The following is a 21942-nucleotide window of genomic DNA, read 5'->3' as shown; positions in this document are numbered from 1 at the left end:
CCCCTTTCCCTGGCAAGCTCGGACCTCGGTCCACCAGGTTCTCATTGGAAAAAGAACTCCATAATGGACCAAGGTCGTCACGTTAACACAATGTCACTGTGAATCTGGCTTCAGGATGCTGAAAATGGGCCATGGGCCTGGGATGCCCCGAGGTGGGCATCCCTCCTCTCCTGTCTGTCTACACCAAAGACCAGAGGACAAGCAGTGGCACCCGCCAGAGGCTGGACGGATGGGGAATGAGGTTTCCTAGCATGGTCCTCAATGCCTTCTTTTGAAAACCGCATCCAGGCGGGTTGCTTGTAATTTTATTAAGGCCATTTTTTTAAAGTCCTACATACAAGTCTAATGGTAATCAAACTCTCCTATGTACATGTAGTTTTCCTTTAAAAAAAAAAAAAAAAGTCCCCGCTGTCTGCCCCCAGCCCCCGTCATGGTAAAAGAAAGGGACCTTGACCTGGACAGACCGACAGTGTCCCCTCCGCACCTTGGAACAAGACGGCAGCAGGAGCAACGTGACCAGGGAGCCTTCTCCTATGAGTGGCCACTTGGCTGCTCAGACACATGCCAAAGGCATTGCCGGGCAAAGAGAGGGAGGGATGGTTGCTAGGATCAAACCCAGCTCTGAGGACAGAAGCCAGGGTGCCCAGGACTCCAGTGAAAGCAGCGGCCATGACACTACAAATAAACGGACTCAGTGGAAGGCGCTGGCCCGGCAGGCAGGGGTGAGTGAGAGCCTCAATGCAGTTTTGGGGGGATCAGAACAGCAGTTCCTATTCCAAGAACAGCAGAAAACAAAGCCAGCCCTGATGCCTCCCTCACAGGGCCCGTGGTATGGGGAGGGTCCAGGACGGCTCCCAAGTACCCTGTCACCCTGGTCTTGGAGGTGCTCCTGAAACCTGCCACTAAAACGCACACTGCTGTGTGTCTCCAAGTCCACCTGCCACAACCCTGAGCTGCCAAGAAGGGGCAGCCAGCAGACCACGCTGCCCAGAACAGGGGGCGTGGGCTAGGAGCCAGAGGGTAGGGTGGAGAGGGGATGAAATGCCAGCTCCACCCAGGTTCTCAAGGAGGACCGTGGTCCTCATCTTGGGGACCCTCACTCCCTGCCAGTCCTCCACACTCTTGGGGAAGAGAGGTCTCAGCTGCCACTGGTCATGGCATCTTCACACACACACTCGAAGGACTAGCAGGCACCTCTGGGAGAGGCTGGCGGGGCTGGGTCTTTGAGAGACCCTCAATAAAAGCCAAGGCCCCTTCCCGGAAGTCTGTTCTGTGGCCCTGGCAGAGGCACCTATGCCTACCGTGAGCTCCTGACAAGGCCCTGCCCGGCCCGACCAGCCCTTTTGTTTTGAGACAACTTGGGATGAAACCCAAAAGCCGGACTCACTGCTTAGACTCAGGTGGGTGGCGGGCTGCTTTGGGGTGCATGGCCTCCATTTCCAGTTAGCTTAAAAAATAGGTAAAGTTGGATTTCTGACATAAAAACATGCTCTCAGGCAAGTGTTGGCTTAAAAGATTAAGCGACTCATCTACAACCAAAATGTAACTAGAAACTAAAAGGAAAAAAAAAACACAATGAAACTCCCCTGGCCACCTCTGCCTGTACCTTAAATTAACAGCATCTATGACAGGACCGGTGACCACAGTGCAGGACAGGAGGGGCCGTGGATTGTAACGCCCCAAGAGGTAACCCTGCCTCCACGTGTGACCCCTCACGGGGACTTCCGGTCACTTCCTGGCAAAGGTGGCCACCGGTGGGCCTGCCTGGGGTGAGGCAGGGCTTCGAGGGGATGGAGACAGGGCGAGGAGGGTCGTGGGGGGTCCGCCGCCCTGCATGCTCTGTCCACTTTGCGCCTGCCCCGGTGGACGCCAGGGCTCTGTGTGTGCTCAGAAATATAAAAGACAGCCGTCAAAATAGTGTTTATTTCACTTTGCGTCTGCCCCGCGCTCTGGCACCTCCTCCCTGGGGCGGCGTGGGGCTCACTCTCTACCTGACCATGGGCTGGGGATGGCGGATGGGTTGGGGGACCGGGAACCAAGGAAGGCAGTGAGAGCTGGACAAACAGTCGGAAAATGCGCCACGGCCCACAGCCCTGGCGGACCATGCGCGCCCCTCCCCTGAGCCTGCCCGCCACTCCGGGAGCTGACACTTCCCGCATCTTACAGGGGACGGCTCAGGCCCCGGGGCTGGGGGCGAGGGAGCCAGTGCAGGGAGGGTCTGCAGGGGCGGGGCGCTCACGGCCTCCGATCCCAGCCCAGCCCTGGGTGGGCGGGTGGGTGGACGGCCCGGCTCGCGGCCTCGCGATTGGGCTTCGCGGGAGGTGGACAACCGGGGGCGGGCTGGCGGGGGCGCTTGGCGGCATTGCAAGCTCAGAATCACAAGCTCGGCCGTTGGCGAGGGACGGAGCGCAGCCGTCCCCGGGCTGGGGAGGCGCCGTCGGGACGGCTGAGCGGCAGGGTGCCGGCGTGCCCGCTCACAGGCGGTCCATCCGGAAGGTGTCCTCGGTGGCTGGGTCTGCCAGAACCATGTCGGGGTCGTTGAGCATGTGCAGTCCGTCAAGGGTCAGGGGGTCGATCTTGAGTTCGTCCAGGGGAAACTGGCTGTCGGAGTCGAAGCTGACGTCGCCGACCCCGGCCAGAGAGCTGGTCAGTTCTTTAGAGAGGCTGGGGGGGGACTCTCCTGTCACTGGGGGATGGGGTGGGGACAAAAGGCACTGCTTAGCCCTGGCTCCATCGCTCGCATCCATGCGTCGGACCAGGCATGCCCGCCAGGCGACTCTGTCCCTTGGCTATGCTGGCAATGTCTGGGGACATTCCAGCTGTCATAACTGGGGGAGGGGCCAGCACACGAGATGCTGCTCAGCACCCTACAGTGCCTGGACCCCAGAGACCAGTCTGGCCCCAGATGTCAGCTCCAGATGTCAGGAGCACCAAGGAGAAGCCTCAGGCCAAGGGCTGTGTCACTGACGCATGTCAGCGTGACCTGGCGGGAGCAAGGACCTCCCCGGCTCTGCCATGAGGTCTGCTCGGCACGAGTCACTGAGAAGCAGGCTGGAGTGACTGTGGGGACCCAGCTGCTGCTAGGGCTGGAGGGAATCCTCAGTTCCCCCACAAAGACCCAGGTTCAAACCTAGGCTTCCACCTACACTCAGGTTCCAGGTCTGAGAAATGGGTCTGAAAGGCCCTGTCTTTCTGGGCTCTTGAGGCCATTGCGGGGGTCAGATTCTGATTCTTCTCCTGAGTCTGAGGCTGGTGCGTCCACCCTTGAATTTCTCGCCAACTGCTGCCTACACCCGCGGGGTGGGAAGGAAGTGCTGGATTCTGCACTCAGAGCCCAGGCCACAGTGCGGGGCACTAAATACGGACACTTCCAGCCTGGAAGAGGCCAGTGAGGACTGCCGGGGGGGCGTCACCCTCAATCCAGCAGCCCTGACTCATAAGGGAATCATCTTCTTCAGCAAGGAGACAGGGTCTGGGTGGCCGTGGGAGGGTCTGGGTTCTGTGCTAGATGGAGCCGGGTCTTCCTGATATGTGCCATGCAGGACAGGGCTGCCTTGTCCCCAGGAGCCCAAGCGCCGTGCTCAGACTGCTTGGGCGCGGTTGTCACGGTGCATCACGGCCCTGACCTGTTAGCTGGCTGCCCGGGCTGGGCGCACCAGACAGGGCCCACCCCATAGCTGTCCCTGACCCTGGTGCACATTCAGCTGACAGGTCAGTGGCCTGGGCAGTGGGCACCGTGTACCCGGCTGCTTGATCTTTAGCCGGGCTGCTCGGCCAGACAGGAGGCCGCCGAGAAGGGAGAGTGACCGTCTCTATCCTATGCATGGGACGTCTGGTCCAGGGGCATCTCCCTGGCCTGGCCTGGCCCGAAGCCCAGGAGTGAGTCAAATTCGGGGGAGAGGGGGTGTGGCCTCCTCAGGCCCCCACCAAGCTTGGGTCACAGCCCCGGCCCTGTCAACCCTCCTGCTGTGGGATAGCAGTCTCTGGCTGTCTCCGCACGGGCTGAGGCCCCCTTGGGGCGCCGCACACGCGCCCCCGGCCTGGCCTCACCTGTGAGGATGATGTTGGGGATGCCACTGTGGCTGGCGTATCCCAGCTGCTGCGAGTCCGGCAGGCTCCCGTGGCTGCCCGTGAGGCCCATCATGGCCGCCTGCGAGTAGTTGAGTGTGGAGCCCGGGCTGTACAGGCTGCTGGAGCTGATGGCGTTCTCCATCATGTTGAACTGCTCCAGCTGGGAAGGGAGGCACACCGGGCTGTGAGGGCCACCGCGGGCCTGACCAGCTGGCCACCCCAGGCCCCTGGCTGCTGTGGCTGGCCTGCCCGCAGCTGGGGACTCTGTCCCTGCAGGATGCTCGGCACCCAGGCTGCCAAGCACGAAACCCGCTCCGCCCCCCACCTGGGGCCTCCCTGCCACCCTAGAGACTGGCTGGATGAATGGATGAATTGATGAGCAAATGAGTGAGCAGCTCCAGGCTGCCACCAAGCCCCCTGGATGCCCCCAATCCTGGCCTCCACGCAAAGCCAGCACGACCTCCCGGCAAACCCGCGTGCACGGTCCACGCCGAGGCACCGCGTCCACAGCCATGGTCCCATCCCTGTCTGGCCCGGCGTTTGCTGCCTGCCCCTCTTTACCCTCTGCCCTCGGCCTCTGCTCTGTGGGCGGGCACAGATGCCAGGGGAGGCAGCGCTAGGCCACCCCTGCCGGGGACTCAGCCTCCATGGCCCGCAGATGGGACGGGGCAGGGGCCGAGGGGCAGGCACGGGCCCCCCGAGCACGTGCAGCTCTGACTCGCAAGGCCCGGGTCCCAGCGAGGGTCCCAGCAAGCATCTGTCCTGGGCACCGGCTGGCTGGCAGCCTGGGCGCCCGCTCACCTGGTGGGACAGAGCATTGGCCTGCCTGGCCGCCATCTGCTGCTCATAGTACGCGTCCCCAAACACGCTGCCCAGGGTGGAAGTGTGCTGCAGACAGAAGAGAGGCCTGCTGTGGTCACGGCCCAAGGCCAGGCGGGAAGTCGGCACCTCCCAAGCCCGGCTGGAAGACAAGAGGCCCCTGGAACCTCCCAGACGGTGCCTGGGACGGCAGGAGGCTGATGATGATTATTATTTTGGGGTTCCAGAAGTGCCCCCCAATCCTGGATGACTTTTTTTCCACCACCTGCTCCTGGGAGGCCTCTGCAACCCGAAAGCCCCTTCCCAAGGCCCCATCCCCATCTCCTCTCCTCAAGCCTGGGTAAGGCAGCCTCCATCTCCATCACAGGGAAGTTGGGGGCCACAGGGATGAGGAACCCCTACCCAACAGGCCCCAGAGGAGAACCTGTCACCGGGGCCAAGGTGGGAAGTGCCCAGACGTTACATTCAGGACAGAAAGTGCACTTGGTGACTCCTGACAGGAGACAAAGGACACGACGCAGGCCACGTACATGGACAGGATGGGCGCGCAGAGCCAGCCACCAGCTGAGAGAGCACAGGACAGGCACAGGGAGAGCCCCTGCCCAGGGCTGCCGGCCTGCGGGACCCGGGGCCCTACTCCTGCTATCTGAGGCCAGCAGGGCTCTCAGAGGCAGGGTGACAGGGGCTGTCCCTGTGACAGGAGCAGGGGGCTACAGGACCTTATGGGTGGTGGAGACACTAGAAAGGAGACACTCGGAGCTCCTGCCCAAGAGATGGTGGGATGAGCCTGGCTGGGGTGTGGAGGCGAGGAGAGGGTGGCCATGGACGAGGCCTTGGGAACCCCAGCTGCAGTGTGACCTTGCGGCTGCTGGAGGCCTGACAGCATCCAGGGGGTTGGGAGCTATGGCTATTGTCCCCAGGAAGCCACTGCCCCACAGCCAATCTCAGAGCTATAGCGTAAGGCATGTGCCCTGTAAGGCATCCAGGTGAATATCTCCACAGACCCAAAGCCCTGGCCCTCTCCCTTGGAGCTCCCCATCTGAGCTTTGTTCTAGAGCGATCCCCTTTGTTCCAGGAAGATCCCAACACCTGAGTCTCTGGCCTCAATCCCAGAGAGGGGCTGGCCACAAACCCACCAGCTGCTCCTGGTGGTCAGTGGGCAACAACAGAGACAGACACGCTCACCCTGGGGCGAGGGGGCTTGTGAGGTTGGACGTCCCACTCGAACGCCAGAGAAGAGGTAAAAAGGTGAGCCAAGGAAGGGAAGGCCAGCATGTGTGGCAAAAATGCTATCTTGGCCCTAAAAATCAATGGCTTCGGGTTTTGGAAACAAGGACCGCAAGCTTGCGGCTTGGTTTGCCCGAGGCGAGGGAGGCAGGCAATAGGTAATGTCCTGGCTGCCGTAGAGCTGGTCCGAAGCTGGGTCTGTCCTGGGGCTCGGGGTGTGGGGTGGGACCAGGCTTCCAGGACAGTGCCTGATCCTGTCCCTGTGGGCTTGGGCTCAAAAAGGCCTGACATACGCAGGGGAACACAGGCTGAGGTTTCCCTGTGAGCCTGCCATGAGGGCTTGCCAGAAAGGTGAGCTTGAAGTCGGGAGAGAGCCACAAACTGGACCAAATGGTAGCTGCCTACGGCCCAGGGCCTGGCTGGGGTGCACACAGTGCCTACTCAAGGCAGGGCACAGCAGGTGTGGGGTGGTCTGGGCCTGTGGGACCGATGGGTGAGTCCTCAGAGACCCAGTGCAGAGGGAAGGCAGGTCTGGGCTCCACCTAGAACCATCTGCCCCTGAGAGCCCCATACTGATGTCCCTACACCTCCATGAGCCGCCTGCCTCCCGCATCAGCGCACGACGGACACCAGACACACAGACATGGGCTTGACAACACTGCCACCTGCTCGCTGCCCGGCAGAATAACCCGCTTTGGCTTGGGGCCCAAAAATTCACCAACCATTCCAGTGACTCTCTCCTGAGAGAAACTGGCTCGACCCCTAATTCCTGTCCTGTCCTGTTTCACACGCAAGAGGGACCTCACTCAGGAACCAGCCCCACCTGGGCTGCCCACCTGGGACAGGCCTCACCTGCCGCTTCTCCAGCCCCTCCAGCCCCATCCCCAACAGCACCACACGACGAGACCAGACATGCTGCCAGAGCCTGAGAGCTCAGAGAGCTGGTGTGGGCAGACCAAACATGCGCAGACACCAGGCTGACTCCCCCATGCCTCCCCGAGACCACTGCTGCCCACCAACTTGCCTCCAGAACACGGGGCTACAGGCAGTGGTCCCAGACGGCCCTTGGCTGATGGGGCAGATGTCCCTATACACGTGTGAGAGCTGGAGACGGGGGCAGAAGGGCTTCACTGTCCTTGTGTGTGGCGCTCACGGTTTGCCCTGGGACAAGGGAGCCTGACCTCAGCCCTGGAGGGGCGACTCTTCTATCTAGCTGGGAAGTAGGACGAGATCATCCCCTCTACAAGGGACAGGGATGGTTTCAGGGCCCTGGCCACAGCAGTGGCTGCTAGGGGTTTCTCAGCTTGGTGAAATTTCAGGGATGAGATGGTCCCAGGATAGCGGGGTTCTGGGGAGGCTCTGCTGCCAAGGTAAAAAAAGTTGGCGACTGGATGTTGGCCTTGTGGGCACCCCTTCTCCCGGACAAATGTTCTAGATGGAATGTGGGGTCTACTGGCCACACCTGATGTCCAAGTACAACACGAGGAGGCTGAGTGGGGAGCCAGGCTGGCCACTTCCACCGGCCAGGCAGAATGAAGGGGCATTCCGAGGAACCTGAACCTGGGAGGGGCTGGGGCATCAGCAAGCCAGGGTCCTATGGTGCTGGGTGCAGCAGGAAAACCCAGGGCTGATGGGTGAGGTCTGAGGCTGGCCTCAGTCTCCCGTCTGTGGAATGGGGACAAGGGCCCTGAGACACTGCAGAGCGGCTCAGAGAAGCCTTCTGGGCCAGTGGTTCTGGAGAAACACAGCTGCGTATAGGGTGAAGAGGAAAGCAAGGCTGCAGAGTCAGCGCCTTCCCTGCGGGTGGGCCAGCCATCTCAGCTGCACCCCGAGTCGGGGGGGCCCCTAAAGCTCCAGCTCACGCTCTGGGTGGCACACTGGGTGTGGAGGGCACTGTCCCTGGGCCACTCAATGGGGACATCCAGGCAGGGCCACCGCAGGGCCACAGCCATCACTAATGTCACTAATGCACTCCCCGACCTAGTGTTCAGCAGAGGCAGGCTCTGGCGGCTCCAGGGAAGGGGCCTGTGGGGTTCCTGCCCTGGTGCAGCCTGGTGGGTGCACAGCTCAGGTCCGATGGCGTGGATGGGATGGGATGCATGAGGACAGACAGTGGGCAGGGAACACACGGGGCACGAACAAGACGAGCGTGGAGCCCACAGGCCAACGGGGAGGCGGCGCCCCTTACTTGTGGGGAGCTCCCCGGGGAGAAGCCTTGATTGGAGACTGGCGAGGTGGGAGACTGGTTGGCCGGGGAGCCGGCGCTAGTGCGGTACTGCTGCAGAGCCGGCGCCTACGATGACAGACAGGTCAGCACGCCGCAGCCCAGCTGCCCAGGCCCGGGCTCCAGTCCCTGCTTCCCGGGAGCAGCCTGATCAGCCCCCAGGCAGGTCCCCCCACCCCTCACACCTTGGTGATGGTCGCCACCCCACTGGTAAGCAGAGGAGCCTGGACACCTGCAGGAAAGATGGGTACCTAAGCCCTCCGGGGAGCTGCCCCCAAACCCAGGAAAGAACGGCGTGGAGGGTGAAGAACTGCCCTCCTTCTTGGAGCTACAGGAGGGTGATCAGAGGGCTGGCCCTGACTCAGCAGGCTCAGAGCCAGATAGCAACGTGTGCACTCTCATGCATGCACACCCACACAGAGACACACCCACGTGTACACATATCTACACTAGAATATACATACCCACACATGCACACCCAGACACATGCACACACATCCACACACACACGGACACCCCCACACACGTGCACATATCCACACATGAATGTACATACCCACACATGCACACCCACACATGCACACACACGCATACCCACACCCACAAATGCACACATCCACACACAAACGTACACACCCACAAATGCACACATGCACACAAATGTACACACCCATATGTACACACCCACGCATGCACACCCACACCCACATGCACACCCACACCCACGCATGCACACCCACACCCACACACCTACGCATGTACACGCCCACACGCACATATATTCACACGCCAAAATGTACACACCAACGTGTGCACACACCCACACATGCACACATATCCACACACAAATGTCCACATATCCACAAATGTCCACACATCCACAAATGTACATACCCACGCATGCACACGTGCACACACATCCACATGCGTGCACACCCATGCAGGTGCACACCACATACACCTGCACCCACCCACTTGTGCACATCCACAACCCACACACACACCCCCCCATGGGCAAGGAAAACTCAAGGCTGCCTCCTGTTCCCGGCTCTCCCTGACTGTGTGCCCTGGGCAGGTCCCCTGGCTCTCTAAGCCCCTAAGTCTGCAGCCCAGCAGGTCTGGCCCACCTCTGGGGGTGGGGACTGAGTGAAAGCCATCTTGCTGGTAGCCCAGGCTCCCAGCATGGCGCAGTCACTATCCCTGCCCTGCTGCAGGACACACCTGCCTGGGTTATGCCATCTGAGACCTGCAAGAGGCAGTCACTTCCTCCACCTGCTTGAGGGACGAAAGGCCCGGGCATCTCACTGCTATGACCCAGAACTTTCAGAGGCAGGTCGGGCCAGGCCAGGCCTTGGATTCCGACCACACTCTTGTCCTAGCACGGCCCAGCCATGCTGTGTGCCTGCAGACAACTTGCCTGACCTGTCTGAGCCGGTCACCGAATGAGGCCCAGCCTGACCGGTCCAGGGCCTATAACTGCTGTCTCCCCCATGTCCTTGGTGGTGCCTTCTGGGCAGTTTGGGGTAGGGCTTGAGTCCAGGTGGGGCGGGGTGGGGTAGGGCGGGGGGTGACGGTGAGCTCGCCTGTGTGGGTGACGGAGGTGCCAGCACTGTTACTTAGGGATGGCTGACTTAGGGCTTCCTGGAGTTGGAAAGGACAAAGGGATCAGAGGGAGATTCTCATTTGGGTGAGTCTGTGCAAAAACTCAGAGTCCCCCCTCAACCCCAGGAGGCGAGAAGTCCTTGAAGTGGGGGCAGGAAGCCGTCTTTCTTGTGGGGGGGTGCTGGGCATGGACAGTCTGACCTAAGAGCCCAAAAGGGCCGTTCCTGCACCTGGCCCAGACACCCTGTGCCTCCAAGAACCACCCAGCTCCACGGCAAGGCTCCACCTTGGGAGCCTCCCCCAGGACCTGCTGTGTTTCCACCAAAGGAAGGACTTGGGCACTCTTCCACCCAGGGGCCATAGGTGGTCCCCTCCATGAGGTCAGAGCAGCTTGGGAACATGGGTCTCTACCCACAGGCTCACCTGCCTGCCCCACCCAGCTCACGCGGCTGTTCTTTGCAGAGCACACAATGTTTGGAGGACATTTAGCCTGGGGCTGGCAGCTGGGGTCAAGTGGGAGGACTCATTGTGCCCCGAACACAAGTCCCTGTTTCTCTGGATGTGGCCCAATGCAGCTGTTTCCCACCCAGCCCGCACCACTGGAGCAAGCAGGTGGTCTGGACAGTCAGGAAGGTTTGTGGGTACGGGGTCAAAGCCCAGCCTTTGTCTGCTTGAGCCGGCCCTGGGCAGAAAGTCCAATGGTCTGAGCTGCAGCCCCCAGCCCCGGGCCCCAGGCGCTGTGCCCAACAGGCTGCCGCCTCTCGGGCTGGCCTCGTCTTTCCTTCTCTGATAAGCTCATGTCACCCCCGGCCCCCGGCCTGCGCCCTGGCCCTGAGAACGCTGTACTCTTCTTGCCTCCTAGGAAGCCTGGCTTCAAGTGGGAGGGGCCAGAGAGGCCAAGAGGGGGTGCTCGGCAGTTAAACATGGGGTGGCCCACCTTGGGTGGAGTCTGGGGCCAGACACCTGCTCATGCCTCAGTTTCTCCATCTCTACGGGGAGTGACAGTCTCAGTTTGATTCCAAGGGGTAGCCCTGTGGAGAGCTGGGCCCGGGCAGCATTCGCTGGGGTCCTGACCCCTGGCCCATGCAGCAGGTAACCCGACTGTTCTGCAGCCCCCGAGCTGTCCTCCACAAGACCCCCAGCCAGGCCCCGAGGGACCCCACCCTGGGCTTACCGAGGCGATGTCAATCCCCATCGACGGCTGGCCAGGGTTCTCTGGGGGGGACTGGGGGAGAGAGGACGGTACTGTGACCGCAAGCGGGGGCGGCTGTGGCCCACGAGTCAGGCTGGCGCTGGGCAACAGGGGGCCGCCGGGGGGCAGGCGGACGGGCGCCTGTGGGGGTGGTGGGGGTGGTGGCTGCTGGGACGCGGGCGGAGGAGGTGGCGGGGGCTGGGGCTGCGGCGGTGGCTGCTGGGAGCCCGCCTGGGTGAAGAAGGCGTAGGGCAGCTGCTGCTCCAGAGACAGGGCATCCATGGCTACAGCCTGCAGGAGAGGAGAGCGTCAGGCGGGGTGGGCCCTGGTTGTCAGTGCCTGGTCCCCTCGGGCCCCCACAGCCTGGCATGCTCAGCAGGTGAGGTGGAAGGGCCCTGTGATCATAGGCAGCCCCTGGACTGGGTGCTCCTTACAATGAGGGAGCCCAGGCTAGAGAGGGTGGGCCTCACCCAGGGCCCCAGGGGGTCAGCTGGAGCTGGGCAGGACCTGACCTCCTCCAGCTTGTTGTGCCTGCACCTGCACTACACGCCGCGCAGCTCAGGCCAGTCCACCAGCTGCAGGGCAAGCCCAGGATGGCCATCCCTGGTGGCTCAGTGAGCAGCCAGCAGCTCCCAGCCCCTGTGGGTGCCGCAGGGAAACCTCAAGTGATCCACTTGCCTACCCCCCCTCCTGAAGCCTTGCCCACTCTGGGGATGCTGGAGAGGCTGGGGTTGCTGGAGATACCAGCATGGCCCCTCACTAAGGGCAGGCTCAGGCCTTTGCAGAGCTGGAAAGAGGAAAATCAGTAAGAGGGAAGCGTGTGACGTTCGCTGTCTGTGTGGAAACTCACAGCCAGGTGCTACCAAGCTGACAGTCCTTGGGAAAGGTGGGGTCCCTGCCCTCTAAGAAAGGCTGAGCATGCCCAGGAGCTATGGAACAAAAACCACTTAGCAGGATGCCCGGCCTCTGAGGACCAGTGGGTCATTTGTGAAGAGAAAGGAGTTTCCAGATAGAGGGAAGGGGCAGGTGTCAGATTAAGACAGCCTAGCTCACAAAGTGGCTGAAGACACAGCTGCCAGGAGCCAGCGCCCACAGCTCTGTCTGGATCTTGATCTGAATAAGACAACTTTGTAAGTAGACAGGAGACATGGGGGCCGAGGGGTGGGGAGAAATGCAGTCCGGGCCGGGCATTGCCAGGTACCAAGGAACTAACTTCGTTGTAGGTGGACAATGCCACTGTGGTTACATTAAAAACAAACAAGTGACGGGCGCGGTGGCTCACACCTGCAATCCCAGCACTTCGGAAAGCTGAGACGGGGTGATCACTTGAGGTCGGGAGTTTGAGACCAGCCTGGTCAACATGGCGAAACTCTGTCTCTACTAAAAATATAAAAATTAGCTGGGCGTGGTAGGCACACGCCTGTAATCCCAGCTACTTGGGAGGCTGGCACGAGAATCGCTTGAACCTGGGAGGCAGAGGCTGCAGGAGAGCCAAGAGTACGCCACTGCACTCCAGCCTGGGCGACAGAGTGAGACTCTGTCTCAAAAAAATAAAATTAAATTAAAATAAAAAAATAAAAAAATTTTAAAAATGTCAAAGTTCTCTGTTAGGGTTTTTTTGTTTTGTTTTTAAAAAGACAAAATGGATAAATTTCTAGAAATGCACAAATGACCAAAACTGACTCAAGAAAAAACAGAAAACCTGAATAGCCTTATAAGAAGGAGATGAGATTGGAAACTTCCCAACAGATTTGAGCTAAGACACAGGTGGCTGCACTGGTGAATTTTACCAAACTCTTTTTTTTTTTCTTTTTTTTAAGACATGGGGTCTCACTATGTTCCCCAGGCTGGACTCAAACTCCTGTGCTCAAGCAATCCCCACTTCAGCCTCCCAAGTACCTGGGACTACAGGAATTTACCATTACACCTGCCTAATTTTACCAAATATTTAAAGAGGAATTAAAAATACTGCCAAAAAATAGAAGAGAAGTGAACATTCCTAACTCATTCTATGAAGCTGCATTGATTAGGTAAAAAAGAGGGAAGATTCAAATTACTAAAATCAGAAAATGAAAGTGGGAACTTTGCTACCAACTTTACGTAAATAAAAAGGATTACAAGGCTGGGAGTGGTGGCTCACGCCTATAGTCCCAGCACTTTGGGAGGCTGAGGTGGGCAGATTGCCTGAGGCAAGGAGTTCGAGACCAAGCCTGGCCAACATGGCAAAACCCTATCTCTATTATTATTTTTAATTAGCCAGGCATGGTGGCGGGCACCTGTAATCCCAGCTACTCAGGTGGCTGAGGCACAAGAATTGCTTGAAATTGGGAGGCGGAGGTTGCAATGAACCAAGATCACACCACTGCACTCCACCCTGGGTGACAGAGCGAGACTCTGTCTCAAAAATTTTTTAAAAAAAGGGATTACGGTCAGGTGCGGTGGCTCACATCTGTAATCCCAGCACTTTTGGAGGCCAAAGGAGGCCGATCACTTGAAGTCAGGAGTTCGAGACCAGCCTGGCCAGCATGGTGAAACCCCATCTCTACTAAAAATACACACACACACACACAAAAAAAAAAAAAAAAAAAATTAGCCAGGCATGGTGGCGCATGCCTGTAGTCCCAGCTACTTGGAAGGCTGAGGCAGGTGAATGGCTTGAACTCAGGAAGCAAGGTTGCCGTGAGCCGAGATTGTGCCACTGCACTCTAGCCTGGGCTACAGAGCAAGATTTCGTCTTTAAAAAAAAAAAAAAAGGGATTACAAAAGAGTATTATGAAAAATTTTCTGCCATCAAGTTGGATAGCAAAGACGAAATGGACAAATTCCTAGACACATACAAACTACCCAAAAAAGTAGATAAGCAAATACAGCAAATTGAAAAATCAAAAGCTAATCTCGAGTTTTTTCTTTTTTCTTTTTTTTTGAAACAGAGTCTCACTCTGTCTCCCAGGGTAGAGTGCAGTGGTGTGATCATGGCTCACTGCAGCCTCCACCTCCTGGGCTCAAGTGATCCTCTCATCTTAGCCTCCCTAGTAGCTGGGACCACAGGCGTACACCACCATGCCCAGCTAATTTTTGTATTTTTTGTAGAGACGGGGTTTCACTATGTTGGCCAGGCTGGTCTTGAACTCCTGACCTCAAGTGATCCGCCCGTCTCAGCCTCCCAAAGTGCTGGGATTACAGGCATGAGCTACGGCACCCGGCTTGAAAATTGGATAATAAAAACTAAAAGTGTTGGGAGCATTCTCAAGGTTTCGTGGCCTCCTGGAAGGAGCAGGAAGCCTTCCGAGAGGTAGAGCCAGGCCTCCACCTTTCCCTTTCCCCTTCCCACCTGCCCCCCACCTTGCCCTCGCACCTGAGTGATGGGTGACAGCGGGGACAGGGTGGGCGATGCCTGCTGACGCCTTGCCTCTGTGCTCAGGGACAGGGGGCTGACGCCAGCTGGACGGTGCTGTGGAGAGGAGCCAGGTGTGCTCATTCCTGGAAAGGAAGTAGGAGGGAGGGAGAGCGGGTGTGAGACTGATCACTGAGAAAGGGCTGCTTATACACCCACAGTCACACTGCATGGGAATAGCTCAACTGCTCAGACAGAAGCCCATGGACATGTCCCAACTGCCAAACCTGGGCACCCCCCGAAGGCCCTGATCCCTGACCCAAGGGTCCCACAGTCCTGCATAGTCTGTTCTCCTTCCTTCCAGGAAGGGGGTGTCTCACAGCCAGCCAACCAGCACGTCCCCATCTCTGGAGCATAAGATTGGCCCCCAGATGGGCATGTAACCAAGCTGGCCCAATGAGAGCCTTCCCAGGGACTTTGGATGAAATTCCAGGAAGGGCTGTCTGAAGCCGTGTGTGGGGCATCCTGCGGCAAGGGGAGGAACCAGCTGAAGGGCTATGGGGGAGAGGCAGCATCTGAGGCTGCTTCCCACTTTCAGGAGACAATAAATGGTTTTTTTTGGCTGACAATGGCTTGGGTTGTGGTTAGCTTCAAGCCAGCAGACCCTGCCCGATGCTGTGGTTTTGCCCACCACCTCGTGGATCTTGCCCTCCTTCAGTCAATGTGCCCATTCCTGCAGCTGCTTCTCTCGGCCCCCAGACCTGAGCACCTGCTATCCCCCGTGTCCCACATCCACTTCCTCCTCCCCAGACCTGGTGCATTCCCCAAGCTGCAGTGCCACCCATCAGGCTGTCTGAACTAAAGAATGTCACTCCTCAACATCCTTCCCCATCTCTGCCCTGGGGTCTGACACATCATTCCTGCTGGAGGTCCTGCCAGGGGCCGCCTCATCACCTCTTCCCTCACCCCAGCCCCGAAGGCCCTTGCCCTGAGCAACTCAATCCTTGGATTCTGCTGCAGTGATGAAGCTGGGTGAGGTCAAGTTCAATGTGGCAGTAGCTGGGGCTGGCTGGGTTATTGTGGGCACTATGCCAGGCAGGCAACAGGCCCCTCGATGGCAGGAGGACCCCTGCAGGCCTGGCCTGACCCCCATCCACTCTGGAGACTCGGTTCCCTGGTTGGTGAGACGGCGACGATAACAGCCACCCTCTCCGGTTCAAAGTGAGGCCCTGGTGAGGTCAGGAGCAGGCTCTGAAGAGCATCTGGCCTGCAGTCAAGGCGGGGGTGAAGCCACCTGACTCACCCCAGGAGATCCAGGCACCAGATTAACCTTGTTCCGGCAGATGTGATGGCGGGTGCGTGGGCCCATGGGAACACACCCGACAAGCGCCGAGGGGAGATGACAGACAGCCTTGTCTGTGCCCAGGGCAGCTGCTCACCGGGGCGAGCTCAGTCACGCCTGCACTTCCCCTCGGATGCCCTGGCAGCTCTGCTTGGCTGTGCACTGTGGGAGGAAGCCTGGTGCTGTCGACTGCTCCCCAGGCAGCAAGCACCCTTTGCAGACCCTGGTGTCCAGGGAGGCACCAACAGAGGCCTGGGCGGCAGGATGTGGGGGAAGCCTGCTCAGAGCACACTCAGAGTCACGACCCTGGGCCACTCCCTCATCTTCTCCTGAGTGTCCGCCACTTCGTGCATCCAGCAGGCCGAGAGATGCTCAGTGCCCAAGTCAGAAGCAGAGGTCGGGCTCGGTACAAAGTAGGGACAAATGTCAGGAGCGTGTGAGGGTACGGATGTGGGACGACAGGGGCAGGTGGGGCCTGAGGCAAACCAGAGCACTGTGGCCCGTCTCGAGGTGCAGGACACCGGCCATGGCCACTGGGCTGTCTGATTCTTCAAGAGCAGCCAGAAATCTGGTGTTCTACTGGCATTCCCCTGGTTTTTCAATGTTGATTGTAAGTACAGTCACGCATCACTTAACAATGGGGGTGACTTCTGAAAAACGCGTTGTCCGGCGATTTCATGGCTGTGCATGAGGATCACAGGGCAACTTACACAAACCTGGATGGCAGAGCCTCTGCACACCTCGGCCAGATGGTAGGGCCCTTGTTCCCAGGCTACAAACCTGTACAGCGTGACTGTCCTGAATACCGTCGGCCAGGCGCAGTGGCTCACGCCTGTAATCCCAGCACTTTGGGAGGCCGAGGCAGGCGGATCACCTGAGGGCAGGAGTTTGAGATTGGCCTGGCTAATGTGGTGAAACCCCGTATCTACTAAAAATACAAAAATTAGCCAGGCATGGTGGTGGGCACCTGTACTCCCAGCTACTCGGGAGGTTGAGGCAGGAGAATCGCTTGGACCTGGGAGGCGAAGGTTGCAGTGAGCCAAGATCACACCACTGCACTCCGGCCTGGGTGACAGAGTGAGACTTTCTCTCAGAAAAAAAGAAAAAAAGAAAAGAAAACAGTAGACAACTGTAGCACAATGGTAAGGACTTGTGTGTCTAAGCCTAGAAAAGGAGCAGTAAGACACGGCATTATACTCTGATGGGGCCACTGCCGAGTATGTGGTTTGCTGTTGTCAGAAACGTCAAGATGTGGCGTGTGGCTGTATCACAGATGCACAACTGTGGGCCCACATGAAACATACCATGGGCTGGATTTGGCCCTCGGGCTGCCAGTCTCTAACGTCTGCCCTGAATACAAGGGGGTTTTTAATCTTCCACTGGCTGCAAAGTGAGCTCTCGGCCACCCCTAGAGAGGCCAGTTGGCCCAGGAGGGCGGACGGGCGCCTTGCTGTTGAATTACTTTTGGCAACCTGGCTCACCTTCGGGAACAGGCACAGAGCCAGCTGGAGGGGAAGTCTGGAGCGGGCAGGGAGAGCTGCCAGGGGAGGGCGGGCCAGGTGTCAGGGCCCGCCCGGCCTCAAAGCTGGGCCAGGAAGCAGGAGTCAGGGCCTGCCCTCCTCCTGCACTCTGGTTAGCAGCCAGGGATATGGGAAATGTAGATGGAGCCAAGCGGAGTACTGTCTCCCCGGCTGCGAAGGCCTCTGTCTTCCTTCCTGAGGGAGCTCACGTTCTGACTGGCGGGTGGGCTTGTGGGGAGGGAGGGGGCCGCCTTCGTGTGTGCCAGGGGCCGGCAGCTCGGCTTGATTTAAAAGGCATCCAGAAAGCAAAGCCCCCTCCAGGCGAGCTGCTTGGGCGGCAGGTTCACAAACAACCCAACACATGTCAGGCATTACCGGGCCGCTCCGGCCAGCGCTGGCTCCAGCTTCCACATGTTGTGTGTTTCCTTGTGCTTGTTTAGACTGGGCGCCGGCTGGAGGTGCACAGCTCCCGGGCGGGCGCTGGGGACCTGCCAAGGACCCTCCAGCAGGAAGGGGGCTATGTGCTCTGGTGGCCATGAAGAGATGTGAGGGGAAAAGCAGGGGCTGGGAGATGGCGGCTTCTATGCGGGGCAGGGGTACCTGCAGCCCCAGCGCTGACCTTCGGCTTTCCGGTTCTGCACAGGTGTGTGTGGATGCCGCCTGCCTGGCCCTGTCTATCTGGAGACAATGAAGAGGGCTCCTCCATATCGGCTGTGTTTTCTGGGCCTTCTCTGGTGCCCTCTGTCCAGTGGCAGAGCCCCGCGGGCCCAGGGCCCAGGGCCCAGGTGCGGGAGTCAGAATGCAGCCTCGATGCGCTCGGACTGGGGCCCTGTCCCCTCTTCACTGTTCTGGTCCCCATGCCCTCCTCCAAAAAACCCAGGAACATTCACACCACCCTCCACGCCCCTTGCCTGCCCCTGGCCCTGCTGGCACCAAAGCCAGGAGCGCCTCCAGGCTCCTCCCTCTCCTTCACTCCCTGCGTCAACCCGGCTCCCAGGCTGGCCAATTTCACCCTGGAGTCTCCCAGCAGAGCCCCCGATTGGGGTGCTGTCCTGCTCCAGCGGCCGCCCCTCCCAAAAGCTCCTTCTTCCAGGGCAGCCAGGGGGACTCCACCAGTTACAAATGTAAGCATGTGACTGTCTCATGGAAAGCCCTGCCTGGTGCTGCCTTCCCAGCCTGGGGCAGAGGCAGGACGGGCTGGTGGACTGGGCCGGGGCCGGTTCATTCTCCAGCTCTGGGGCAGGACAGAGCACAGCGAGGTGGCATCTGTCACCCCCACCCCCAGTGCATCCCCCACGGCCCCTCCAGCCTGTCCTACCCCCCAGGCCTAGTTGGGGCCACGCCATTTCTCCTCCTTGGAAGCCAGGTGCCTGCCACCCCCGGGATGCAGGTCACACACTGCACAGCCAATGGGGACGCAGGCAACAGCTAAGGACGGAGCAGCAACATGGGCCAGGGCAGGGGTGCAGGAAAGCAACGCGGCAGTAGAGGCCAGGGCTGGGATGGCCTTGCCAAGGGGACTAGCTCTGAGCAGGGCAGGGCAGGGCAGGGCAGGGGAGGGAGGGAGGCCTGCAGCCTCCTGGAGAGGAAGGACTACATGTGCAGAGGCCCTGAGGTGGGACTGGGGCTAAGGTCAGAGGGTGGAGGGTGGGCCAAGGTGGACATCCCAGACCCTGGAGGCCTCAGGCTTTCACTGAGAGGGAGCTGGGGGCCATGCGAGGTACCAGGTGGAGGAAGCCATGGCTGGTGGCTGTTCTGGGTGGGGAGGAGGCTGGGGGCCTGGGGAGAGGGGCCAGGTCAGGCCAGGTCCTGAGGGCGGAACCGACAGGACATGCTGACAATGGGTCAGCTCCACGTCCGGGAAAGGACAGAAGAGTTGGGGGACGCCTCTGCAATCGGTGCAGCCACAGGAGGGGGGTCCCGGGGGAGCAGGGTAGCAGCAGCACCAGGAGCTATTGGGACAGGCAAGGGGCCTGTGTGACGTCCCTGTGGATGTGGCTGAGGAAGAAAGGAGTGTGGAGCTGGAGACGGGTGGGGGTGGTGGTGCTGGGATGTGACAAGTAGGTGGTCACTGTCAGATGTCGGGTGGAGGAAGCAGGTCAGGCCTGGTCCCGCCCCCAGTGAGGGGCTTGGGGTGAGGAGGGGCGGAGGGAAGGCCTGGCCCACCCCAGCTGGGTTAAAACCCCCAGGGCTACCCTCCTAGACTCCCCAAAGCACCATCACACACCCTCAAACCCACTGTCTGGTGTCTGGGGGCACCACGCGCTCCTTTCCACCAGGCCTGCACCCAGGCCCCACCCCTGCCTGGGATGCCTGTGCCCGCTGGGTCAGCCTGTTGGCCGTCCCCCATCCCTGTCCCCCATGCCCTGGTATTTGGGACGGGACTCTGCCAAGTCATCCTGCAGATGCCCATGTTGTCTCCACAAGCCAGTGCTCTGTCTGAGGGCGGAGTGTCCCTGCCTTACCCTGGCCGGCGCCACCGATGCCCAGGTGCGTCAGGTTGGCCGCGAGGTTGCCGGTGCTGCTGGAGCTGCTCAGTGCGGGGAAGGTGGGCTCCTCAGGGTCCAGCGGGGTCGGGAGCGGGGAGGGGAAGTGGATGTTGGTCAGGTCGGGCAGGGAGCCCCCTGTGTTGTGGGTGGCGGGGATCAAGGCTGTAGTGTTTTCCTGGTCGGCAGACGGGAAGATGCTGGGAAAAGGTCAGAGGCAGGCAGGAGGTGAGCTCACGGGGCAGGGCTGGTGGTGGGGACAGGGGGCTGGCGGGAGAAAATCAGCGGGTGCAAAAGGACACCCCCCATCAGGTGCTGTGTGCTTGGGAAACCACTGTCGGCTGGCACCAGGCTGGGACCTTGGAAAACAGCCTATCATCCGGTGAGGACGGTGGGGGCCCGGGGGCAGCAACCTCCCTGAACCCAGGAGAGGGCATCATCCCTGGGAATGAGATGCCTGAGGGGTGGGCATGTGGGGACTCTGTCACTGGCCTCTGGTTACACGGTGTCCCTCTTGCAGGGACTTGCAACCTCAAGAGAGTGGACAGAATGCCCCGGGGTGGACGGAGCAGCGCAGCAGCTGCAGTGTGCGGGATGGGCCCTGTGGAGACTTACTTGATTCCAGGGACCTCACAGGACTTGGGCCTGGACCCCGTCTGAAAGAGAAGACAGGAGAGCCTGAGCCCTGGGGCACACCCTGTGGGGCCCTCTTCCTGGGCACTGGGCCTCCTTGAAACGGCTGATCTTCCCACAAAGCCCAGATGCACCATGAGAACCAAGCTTGCTGGGGCCACAGAGCCCCACAGATGGACAGGGGCACTCCCCAGGGTGGAGGGGCGGGCCCCAGACATGCCCAGGGCGAAGCCAAGAGTTGCACAGAGAGGGTCTCCCTATGGGTCCCCTCCCCCTGCTCCTGCCCTCAGTGGGCAGTCTCTTTTCAGAGGAGTCTGGGGAGAACACGGCATGCAGATCTTTTTAAATTTTTATTCTATTTCATAGAGACAGGATCTCACTTTGTCACCCAGGCTAGAATGCAGTGGTGTGATCACAGCTCGCCGCAGCTTCAACCTCCTGAGCTCGTGATCTTCCCGCCTCAGCCTCCCGAGTGGCTGGGACCATAGGCACGCGTCACTGCATTGCGCCCGGCTGCTTTTTAAATTTTGTGTAAAGCGCCTCTTGACACTACCAAGGCTGTACCACAGCAGTCAGCGGCCAGCACAGTAAAGGGGCCTCTGCTAAGCTGGCCGCCCTAAGCCCCGGTACCCGAGGCTAAATGTCCCTAGAGCTGTCCCCAACCATCCATGCCGTTCCCAGATCATGGTGGCAGGGGTTCCGGGGGCAGGAATTGCCTCTGTCCAGTGCCCACCAGGCAAGTTTGTGAGCAGCCACCAGTCTCCAGGGAATGAATCAAGCCCAAGGCCCAAAGGAGGGAAGAACTGAGTCAGGGGAGACCCAGGAGGCTTGGACCTGATGCCCTAAACTCAGTTCAGAGGTCGCTGCCCCTGTCTTGGGGCTGACCAGCTTTGCAGCAGAGACCTAGACATATGACTTCCCCGGGGACCCTCAGGGTCTGCTACTTCCTGAGAGTCCTGAGACGTCCCTCTGCTATGTGGGCAGCCACACTCATTCGCCACTGACTAGGGCTTGGGTAGCCCTCAGCATGACACTGGTTTTTCTGCTTGGCTGAGGAGCACTGTCAGGACACTTTCAGGATGTGGACATGGTGTATGGAAAGGGCCCACAATAGGCTCTTCTTGGACTGTGGCCCACAGAGCCTTTGAAGTTCAGGGTCTCGGGAAGGGCTCCTCTGCCTTTTTTTTTTTTTAGAGACGGAGTCTCACTCTGTCTCCCAGGCTGGATGGAGTGCAGTGGCAGGATCTCAGCTCACTGCAAGCTCCGCCTCCCGGGTTCACCCCATTCTCCTGCCTCAGTCTCCCACGTAGCTGGGACTACAGGTGTCCACCACCAAGCCCGGCTAATTTTTGTATTTTTAGTAGAGATGGGGTTTCACCATGTTAGCCAGGATGGTCTCGATCTCCTGACCTCATGATCCGCCCACCTCGGCCCCCAAAGTGCTGGGATTACAGGCATGAGCCACGGCACCCGGCCTCTTCCGCCTTTAAAA

General features: G+C 59.7%; 1 protein-coding gene across 11 annotated transcripts in view; it reads right to left on the bottom strand.

Annotated features, from left to right (window-relative positions):
- Positions 1–1905: 1905 nt before the first annotated feature.
- CRTC1 (CREB regulated transcription coactivator 1) overlaps positions 1906–21942 on the bottom strand; it is a 95305-nt gene continuing 75268 nt past the window's right edge. For 2 of the 11 annotated variants that reach the window (XM_054464994.2, XM_054464993.2), the window contains 8 exons: positions 20433–20473; positions 19797–20017; positions 14491–14615; positions 11118–11426; positions 8306–8410; positions 4873–4959; positions 4051–4231; positions 1906–2686 (listed from right to left, as the gene is read on the bottom strand). In XM_054464994.2, the coding sequence (XP_054320969.1) occupies positions 2475–2686; positions 4051–4231; positions 4873–4959; positions 8306–8410; positions 11118–11426; positions 14491–14615; positions 19797–20017; positions 20433–20473 (1281 nt within the window). In that variant the 3' untranslated portion in view covers positions 1906–2474. Of the gene's footprint in view, positions 2687–4050; positions 4232–4872; positions 4960–8305; positions 8411–8526; positions 8574–11117; positions 11427–14490; positions 14616–19796; positions 20018–20432; positions 20474–21942 lie in introns of those variants that run through there. The other 9 variants (XM_054464995.2, XM_054464997.2, XM_054464996.2 and 6 more) reach the window with 5 other exon arrangements.

This window comes from Pongo pygmaeus, chromosome 20 (genome assembly GCF_028885625.2).
Source record: "Pongo pygmaeus isolate AG05252 chromosome 20, NHGRI_mPonPyg2-v2.0_pri, whole genome shotgun sequence".
NCBI lineage: Eukaryota > Metazoa > Chordata > Mammalia > Primates > Hominidae > Pongo > Pongo pygmaeus.
The sequence above is the reverse complement of the archived record's forward strand: the minus strand, read 5'-3'. Positions and strand labels throughout refer to the sequence as shown.